General features: G+C 46.7%; 1 protein-coding gene across 2 annotated transcripts in view; it reads right to left on the bottom strand.

The window, feature by feature from the left end:
- The window catches only part of LOC108530666 (uncharacterized), a 17,598-nt gene that overhangs the window by 7,219 nt on the left and 533 nt on the right, over nucleotides 1–9,846 (bottom strand). Inside the window, exons 1-3 of one of the 2 annotated variants that reach the window (XM_017873676.1) lie at nucleotides 9,738–9,830; nucleotides 1,098–1,119; nucleotides 1–443 (exon numbers count right to left, since the gene is read on the bottom strand). In XM_017873676.1, coding sequence (XP_017729165.1) covers nucleotides 74–439 — 366 coding nt within the window. In that variant the 5' untranslated portion in view covers nucleotides 440–443; nucleotides 1,098–1,119; nucleotides 9,738–9,830 and the 3' untranslated portion in view covers nucleotides 1–73. Of the gene's footprint in view, nucleotides 444–1,097; nucleotides 1,120–9,737; nucleotides 9,831–9,846 lie in introns of those variants that run through there. The other variant, XM_017873675.1, reaches the window with a different exon arrangement.

Genomic DNA, 9,846 nt, shown 5'->3' with positions numbered 1-9,846 from the left:
GCAACATCATTCCCTCTCTTGAAATCTAAAGCAATTCTGTTTGCATTAGGCTTCACCGTGCCCAGAATTGTTATCAGCATACGAGGCACCACTCCTCCAGGCAAAGGCAGGTTATAAGGCACCGACAGTGGCCCAGCAGGGGCGCCATAGGGGCCAGTGGCAGGGTAGGCTCCGGGAGCACTTGGCTGTCCAGGAGATGGGTAGGCCCCAGGGCCACTGGGTGGCCCTGGGTAGACTCCAGATGCTCCAGAATAAGCTCCAGGTGCTCCAGGGTAGGCGCCTGGAGGTGCCTGTCCAGGATAAACCCCTGGGGGTGCCTGCCTGGGGTAGGCCCCAGAATAGGAGGCCCCTGGGTAGGCCCCTGCCCCAGCAGGCTGGTTCCCCCATGGGCCAGGCCATCCTTGAGGGTTTGGGTTTCCAGACCCAGATAAGGCATCATGGAGCTGTAAAGAAAGACATAAACAATTACAGGACAGAAAGCATTCTCAAAAGCAGAATTTTCAGGGAAATAGGAATATGTGATCTAAGAAGGAGAGGAATATGGCAAAGGCATTACATGCATGTTATTATACTTTTTCTACTTGTTAATAGTTTTGAGTTTCTAAGACTAAAATTAGACGTTGGGGTTACATATGCTTTTTCACTTTGTTCTTGCCTCCCAGCATCTCAGATCAGGGAGGGCTGCATTTTCATAATTAGCCCAAGTCAGGAGCTAGCGCTCCTCTATTTACAGCACATATTTTTTAATCACTGTGAGAAAAACAATCACAAACATCAGAATGCCCAGACTGTACCGCGCTTCCCGCTACTCAGAGGATTTCTCAGCTCCTGCCAGCAGAGTCCACTCCCTTCCGCCCTGGGCCTTTTGGTGAAAGGATTACTGTGAGTGAGTCCCAGGCCTCGCTCTGCCTGGCTTTCTTCCCAAATCTGCTGCTGGAAAAACAAGGCTCTAGCTCACAAGCCCTCATTGGACAAATGAGTCCAGGGGAAGCCACGCAGTGGGAGAGTGAAAAGGGATAGTCATGGTAAAAACAAAACCCCCAACCCTCAACCATGTGGAGTTGATCGAGGGTAAGAAACAGGCATAAAACACTTACCGAAAAATTGTCTGCCATTTTCCTGAGAGAAAGAAAGAGACAAAGGTTATCATTTGATCCTGAAAGCTTTCACCGATTTCCATTAAATTGAGCCTCACCACTAGTTCATTGTGCAGTTCTGGTCAATCTCTAGGCATTATGCCAAAGTCAGTAGTGTGGGACCACAAAACATCTCTTCAAGGGGCAGGGATGCTTTCCAGCTAGATTGTGAGTTAAATATAACTCACAAGTTTAAACTTCCATCACACTAGCCTGTGCTCTGAATCCTGAGACCAAGAGGCCTTACAATGCATGAGGGAGGAGGAGGCAGGGAGGAAGAAAAGGTCCTGTCCCTTTTCCAGGTGAAAAATGTAAACGGTCATGGTTTCTCTTTGGTTCTTCACCTTCCTTACTCCTTATAAAGGGTTTGACGTGTTCATCTTGCCCATCTGCCCTCTGTCCCCACTAACTGCCCCATCCCCTCCTCTGGGGTTTTGAAGATCAGCAGTGATTGATTCCTACTGAGACAGGAAAGACAATGACCTCCAAACATAGTTGCTGCCCTGTTATTTATTCCTCTACTTGCACACACTTACGCCTGCTCTTGGCCAGGCACTGTGCAGGCTCCTGTCTAGGTGCCAAGATGAATAGGCCATGATCTGCATGGTCAAAGGGGCCATGGGATCTAAAACTCAAAACAATTGAGCCCACAGAGATATAGAGTAGAAGGATGGTTACCAGAGGCTGGGAAAGGTAGTGGGGGCGGGTGGGTGGGAGGGAGGTGAGGATAGTTAATGGGTGACAAAAATAGTTATAATGAATGAATAAGGCCTGATACTTGACAGCACAACAGGGTGACTATAGTCAATAATTTCATTGTACATTTGAAAATAAAAGTATACTTGGATTGTTTGTAACAAATAAATGAGAATATGAATACCCCATTGTCCATGATGTGATTATCATGCACTGCATACTTGTGTCAAAACATCTTTATGTACCCCATAAATATATATACCTGCTATGTACCCATAAAGATTAAGAATTTAAAAAAAGAAAGCCAAAGGGCCCACAGTCCAGCAAGGCAGATGAGATGCATCCATGGAAATGTGAAATAACAAGTCACGAATGCTGTGGGTCAGAATGTGTGCTGCAGGAATTCAAACGCAGAAAGCTTACTTCTAAGAAGGAAAGGAAAGGTGCTGTTGGAGCTAAGCTTCAAAGGGCAGCTGAAGTTTGTATGTGCTTTCTTTTTTTAAAGGTACTTGTTATTCCAAATAAAACTTTGGCAGTACAACAAACTAAGGTAAAAAAAATTCAGGCAACATGAAGGAAAAAAATATTTGGGTGTAAGATGCTACCAAAGAGGGTTTGCCTTGCCCAAAGCTGCCACAGGGGGTGGTCAGGAGACATCAATCCTGCTTTCTTCTGTTCCTTCCCACGTCAAGGCTCCTAAAGCACAAGATGCTTCACAGCTGTTGCAGGTGCTCCAGCTGTGAGGGGAGGAGGGCAGCTGGGCCCCTGAGGCATGGGTGAGTTCTTCCTAAGCTCAGGATCACCTGTGCCATGGCCTGAATTACGTAGACCCTGAAACAACCAGAATATCCTTCTTGATTGCCCACCTGTGATACTTACTCAATCACTTTTAGAAATGACATCGCCCCAAGGGATCCAATAAATGTCCACTACTTGATTCAAATGCAAGATATTGGCTGGACGTGGCTCATGCCTGTAATCCCAGCACGTTGGGAGGCTAAGGTGGGCGGATTGCTTGAGCCCAAGAGTTCAAGACTAGCCTGGACAATATGGCAAAACCCTGTCTCTATGAAAAATACAAAAATTAGCCAGGTGTGGTGGTGCAGCCCGTGGTCCCAGCTACTTGAGGGGCTGAGGTGGGAGGATCATTTCAGCCTAGGAGGTCAAGGCTGCACTGAGTTGTGATTGCACCACTGCGCTCCAGCCTGGGTGACAAAGCGAGACCTCGTCTCAAAAAAAAAAAAAAAAAAGCACAAAATATTACATTTTTTTGGTAAAACTCAAACAGGCAGAGCTCCTCCTAGAGCTTAACATGCTTCATTTACACACACTGGATATTTTATACAGGTTGAGTATCCCTTATTTGAAATAGGACCAGAAGTGTTTCTGATTTCCATTTTTTTTTAGATTTTGGAATATGTCCATATACCCAGTTAGGCATCCCTAATCTGAAGAGCCAAAATCCAACACCTCCAGTGAGCATTTCTTTAGAGCATTACCTCTGAGCATCATGCAGGCATGCAAAAAGTTTGGGATTTTGGAACATTTCAGATTTCTGCTCTGCGGATGCTCATCCTGTACTATACTGCTATTATAGTCAGACATTACCTTTGACTAAAATATTTTTGCACCTTTTTTTTTTTTTTTTTTTTTTTTTTTGAGACAGGGTCTTGTTCTGTTGCACAGGCTGGAGTGCAGTGACATGATATCAGGGCTCACTGCAGCCTCCACCTCCCAGGCTCATGTGATCCTCCCACCTCAGCCTCCCAAGTAACTAGGACTACAGGCACACAACACCACACCCAACTAAGTTATTTTTTTTTTTGTAGACATGGGGTCTCACTATGTTGCCTAGGCTGGTCTCAAACTCCTGGGTTCAAGTGATCTTCCCACCTTAGCCTCCCAACGTGCTGGGATTACAGGCATGAGCCACCACATCCAGGCACACATCTCTTTTTTAACATGGTCATTCTGAAACCTATTCAGAAGCGGTTAGGTTATGACCATGCCCATTTTCCAACCTAGGGAACTGCTGGCATCTTGACAGGGAAGTCACGGTGACTCAGAGGTTACTGCATCTTTCATTTACTTTTTACATCCTGTAGTGCTTGGCTTTTTAAAGCAAAAGTTGTGAGCTCCTCTGCATGTGCCTCCTTCCCCAAAAGGCTGCCACACTATTGTATAAGAAACTGTTGCCACAGGAGGGGGAACTTGAGAGAAGAGTTGTTACAGAAAAGGAAAATAAATGAAAATTTTTAATTCAGGAAAAGAAAGTCTCCCTCATTTTGGATGCCAGTAGGAAACAATCTTGAACTTCAAGGTGGGCAGAAAGCTTAGTTCCTTTAATTACACATACTTCTTCCAGCCTAAGGCAACATATCAAAGACCCAGCAATAATGTTACCAACATTTTGATTTCTTTTAAATGTCCTCATTGCACAGGAGCTTATTGTAAACCTCAGGACCACGACACTTCAGGTCAGATGCTTTGCTGTGGGGTGCTGTCCTGTGCGCTGCAGGATGTTCAGCAGCATTGCTGGCTTCATTACATATGCTGCCAGAACTCCAGCATACCACACTCCAACTTGTGACAACCAAGTGTCTTCAGGCCGGGTGTGGTGGCTTACACCTGTAATCCCAGTCATTTGGGAGGCTGAGGCGGGAATACTGCTTGAGCCCAGGAGTTCAAGACCAGCCTGGGCAATACAGCGAAACCCCAGTCTCTACCAAAAAAAGGAAAAAAAAAAATGTCTTCAGACATTGCCAATATCCCCTGGGAGCAAAATCATGGCTAGTTGAGGACCGCCAATCTAGCTAGTTAGTAGTGTATCCCTACATGAATGTACACACGTGGTTCCACAAAAACCAAAAAGGTAGTTTCAATTGTTCAAACTAGCCTGAATTTGCTTTATAAAGGGTCCTAACATAACTCTATTCAAATTAAGATGTGTTTAAAGGCTGATTCCAACCAGAAAGTCAAATAAAGAAGGCATTTCCACAATTTAATATTTATTCTTTTCAAAGCCTCCGCTCAAGCATGTTTAGTTTATTTTCCAATCTAACCAAATCCAGTTTGGGAAACAAAGCAGCTCTCACTGCATTTCCACTGTTTCAACACCACCTCGGAGGGCAGTATAGATTCTGTCTCGACATATTAGACAAGGCCACTAGAACAAAACCTGGCATTTGTGTGGTGCTTTTCAGCTTATAAAGCATGTTCACATATCTTATCTATTTTAGTTATAATGACAATCTTTGTGGTGAAATCTTGTACTGTCCTGCCATCTTGCTGTCCAGCCTGGGACATGAATCATCCCTTTGTCCAGCCTATCCACACTGCAGATGCTACCCACCCACAAGTCACTTAGTAGCAGGCTTGGTTATCAGATCAAAAAAACAGTATATATAGGGTTTGGTACTATCCATGGTTTGAGGCATCCACAGGGGGTCTTGGAATGCATCCCCTGAAAATAAGGGGGAGACTCCTGTGTTCTCACCATAAGGAAACTGAGGCTCAGAGAGAGAACATGGTGGCCCAAAGTCATCTGTCACTGGCAGATCAAGGAGTAGGGCTTGTGTCTTTTTACTCCTTATTTAGGCTCATTCTACACCAATAGGAAATACCACACTTTGAAATTTTAAAGTACAGTCCTTTGAAAGTGTTAATTACTTCATTGGGAAATTAATTCTCTGACTAACTCATCTGTAACTACGTAACACACTGAAATTGTAAACAAAATTTAAAAAGGATTGTGTTTTGGTCAGAAAATAACTGGGTGATTCATTCAAGCACAAAATAATATTGAATATTTAATACAAGAATGCCATTTTGTGTAGTCACTTTGCTAATTATAACCACATTTTAACCAATAAAGTGTACTTTTCCAAAAATTGGGTATGCACCGTTTTGATTATGTCAACTTCCAACCATGAGATTTCTTTTTCGAAAAGCATTATAGGCCGGATGCAGTGGCTCAAGCCTGTAATCCCAGCACTTTGGGAGGCCAAGGCGGGAGGATCATGAGGTCAGGAGTTCGAGACCAGCCTAGCCAACATAGTGAAACCCCAGCTCTACTAAAAATACAAAGAATTAGCTGGCTATGGTGGCAGGCACCTGTAATCCCAGCTACTAGGGAGGCTGAGGCAGGAGAATTGCTTGAACCCGGGAGGCAGAGGTTGCAGTGAGCCAAGATGGCACCACTGCACTCCAGCCTGGAAGACAGTGCGAGGCTCCATCTCAAGAAAAAAAAAAGAAAAGAAAAGAAAAGAAAAGCATTATAACGGATGCTCTTTTGAAATCAAGATTATTAACCTCAAAACTTCCAGGAAAACAAAAAATATATCTATTCAGATAAATATTATCCTTACTTGCCTGAAAATTTTTTTCTTTTTTCTTTTCAGATGAGAAGTTTACAGAGAGAGAGACATACAATCAAATGTCAGAAATCCTCCCACTCTACAGACACTATAGATATGTGAACCCCATCCTGGTGTTTCCAGGATCAGAGAATTTTGAAGAGTCAGAGGGGGGAAAAAAAAAAAAACCACTTCAAAAAATAAACTAAAAGTAGAGAAAAGTAGCTGGTCTCCACATTTGTAAACACCTACAAGTAAGCAGTTCAGTGTAGCTTTGGAATAAGGAATTTAAACATGAGTTAGAATACAGACCATTTTAATCGGTTGTTAACTGGTAGCTTTTCCCTTTAACAAAGAGTAGCTATCCGCCGCACTAGGCTATTCTAGGCCCACCCAGCAATCAGTCCGGGTGTCTGGGTTCCCAGGAACACTTCTGAAATTTCTGCTCATAAAGGTCCCTGACCTGTACGCAAGCCGTAATGGAAGAAGACTATTTCCTGAGCCCCTAGGCACTGGCCCACACTGCTCCTCAAGTAACACAAGAGGCAGTCTACTTTCTGTCCTTGCTGAAACACAGAGTAGGACTTGAGGAAAGCCCATTTTCCAAAGACAAATTCAGCCATGCTAAGTTGGAATAAAGAGAACTGGTCTTTTCCTAGGATTTCTTTATCATCATAGCTCCCTGGCATCAAGGAAGGTAGAGTTACTTTCTGCTTCTCAGTGACTGATTTTTTCCCACTATGGAAAAGTTGAACAGGGGTCAAAAGAGAACACATGACACTTAGTCAATAGCGAACTGGAAGTATACAGCAAGCACTGCCTAGCCTGGCTCTCAAGTTACCCACTCAGAATTTAATGAGAAGGTCAGTTCAGGCACCAGACACAAGGAGCTACCCTTGAGTGGGAGCCTGTGTCCCAAACGATCACAGGAAAGAAGAGCTATGTTTGAGATCAGTTACCGCAAGTATCAAGTACATAAGTTTATAAGTCACTTGGCATTTAAGGTCAACACGAGATTCTGAAGGCATACTACATGAACATAGGTCTCGGCTGCAGTTAAGGTTTAGAGTCTGGCTAATGAAGGTTCTATGTAAAAAGGTACCTAAATTATACATGAGACCAGCATTAGCCTCTTGACCTAAGTGGAAAGTCTTTATAAAGCACCTATGCATATTTGCAGCACAGCGAACTATCATAGATTAAAGACCCCTTAACAGAGCAAGACACCTATTCTACTTGGACACAACTAGTTTTCAGGGTCAATCCATCAGGCGGTACTCGTCCTCTTCTGCTTCTTCCGTAACTTAGTGAGGCATCCTCCTAGCACTTCTAAGTGCTAAATATTCAAGGACCATCATCAAACTTCTCCCCAGAATCTGGACTAAGTGCTGATTTTTTTTTTATTTTTTTATTTTTTATTTTATTTTATTTTTTTTTGAGACGGAGTCTGGCTCTGTCGCCCGGGCTGGAGTACAGTGGCTGGATCTCAGCTCACTGCAAGCTCTGCCTCCCGGGTTCACGCCATTCTCCTGCCTCAGCCTCCCGAGTAGCTGGGACTACAGGCGCCTGCCACCTCGCCTGGCTAGTTTTTTGTATTTTAGTAGAGACCAGGTTTCACTGTGTTAGCCAGGATGGTCTGGATCTCCTGACCTCGTGATCCGCCCATCTCGGCCTCCCAAAGTGCTGGGATTACAGGCTTGAGCCACCGCGCCCGGCCCTAAGTGCTGATTTTAAATGTCACCTCTAAATATGAATTTAGGAAGCTGCTTAAATCCCCCAAAGATCAAGGATGGGGTATGATCATCCTTAGAATGAGAGACCCTACCCTAAGGATTGAGAGTCAATGTCTAAAAGGGAGACTATTGTTGTAGAAAAGTAAATGATCATTATTCAACTTTACCTTTCATGGAAACACACAATTTCCTAGCACGAAATGTTTATAAACTTGAGGTAGGCCAGGCGCAGTGGCTCACCACACCTGTAATCCCAGCACTTTAGGAGGCCGAGGCGGGTGGGTCACCTGAGGTCAGGAGTTCGAGACCAGCCTGACCAACATGGAGAGACAAGCCCACCACCACCACCACCACCATCACTAAAAATACAAAATTAGCCGGGTGTGGTGGTGCATGCCTGTAATCCCAGCTACTCGGGAGGCTGAGGCAGGAGAATTGCTTGAACCCGGTAGGCGGAGGTTGCGGTGAGCCGAGATCGTGCCATTGCACTCCAGCCTGGGCAACAAGAGCGAAACTGCATCTCAAAAAAACAAACAAACAAACAAAAAAAAAACAAAAAAGAAAAACCTTGAGATAAACAAATCAGAACTTTGGAAGCTGACGAAAGCTTTTTCTTCTCAAGCTCTGTGCCCAAGTGGTTCATTGTATCAGCCTCATTTTCTTCAGAATTAACTGAGCCTTCTCCCATTCCTTTCCCAGAATCCTAGAAACAGCCTGGGTCACTGAAGTCCAGGTGTCCTCATTGTGCAGCAACCCAACTCCCAGAGTCACTTTACAAACATTCCGCAGTCTCTGGAATCGGCATGGCTAACTCGAAGGGTAAGACTGTAAGCCTAAGTCCCAGCCTCCACTATGCGTCCCCGATTCCCTGGCCCTTAGCGCTTACTTCTCAGAGGGCAATCGTTTTAGTGTTTCTATTTGAGCACCCAATAATTCAGAATAAACCCTCAAACACGTTTTGGGAGTCCCCCGCTACGGCTCTGCACACTAGGACCAACGTTCTGCCACACCCAACACTTCCTCGGCACAGACAGTCTGGGCAGGGAGGGGCATTTGATTCGGAAAAGCTTAGAGTTTGCAGTCTTTGCTAAGCCGGGTCATGCCCACTCAGGCCATGGGGCAAGCACCGTTTCTGTGGGATCAACAACCAGAGAGCGGCTACAGCCCGGCCGCAGCTGGTCCTGGTGGAAGAACTCATTCGCGCCCCACAGAGATATCTCCTCCAAGTCCAGCCTCAGCTGATGCTCAAAAGGGGCCGGGCGAGCCAAGTTGTGGGTCCCGAGAGGCGCCCTATGCAGTCCTCAGAAGTCCCTTCGCTCCCCCACGGCCGAGCTCTGGGGAAGGGTAACCTGGCCCCAACCCCAGTTAGAGAAACTGGAGCGGCCGTCTGGTTTGCTGAGCGAGTCCTTCCGCCTCCCCTCGCAGCGGGACCTGGCAGGACCTGGGTGACCAGACCACGGCTCTTCACCGCATGGGGCTTACTCCGGGGCCGCAGAGCGCAGCCGGCGGAGGTGCGACGGCGGTGAAGCCCCCGAGGCTCCGCAGAAGGTGGCCCGTGCCGCCCCGGGGACGTGTATGGGTCTCGGAAGGCGCTACCAACCTTTCCCGAGCGCCAGCGCCCTCGAGAATCAAAGGCGACCGCCCCGGGCCCGCCGCCCCGCACCCGGAGGGCAGAGCACAGGCTGTGGGGCTCTCCGCGCGCGCCCCGGCCTGGTCCCGGGGAGCCGAACTCCCTCCGAGCCGCGCCCCAACCAGGGCCCGGGCGCCCTCACCCCTGCCCGGCCGGAGCCGCGTCCCCAGCACCCCGCGCCGCTCACCGCTGGTTGGCTGGCTCCGGACGGCTGCTAGCGAGGAGGTACGGGCGCCGGCAGGGCGGTGGCTCCGAGCCTCAAATACTCCCAGCCCCGCCCGGCCCGCCTCTCCCGA

Source organism: Rhinopithecus bieti, unplaced genomic scaffold (genome assembly GCF_001698545.2).
Source record: "Rhinopithecus bieti isolate Rb0 unplaced genomic scaffold, ASM169854v2 scaffold_7985, whole genome shotgun sequence".
Lineage (NCBI taxonomy): Eukaryota > Metazoa > Chordata > Mammalia > Primates > Cercopithecidae > Rhinopithecus > Rhinopithecus bieti.
The sequence above is the reverse complement of the archived record's forward strand: the minus strand, read 5'-3'. Positions and strand labels throughout refer to the sequence as shown.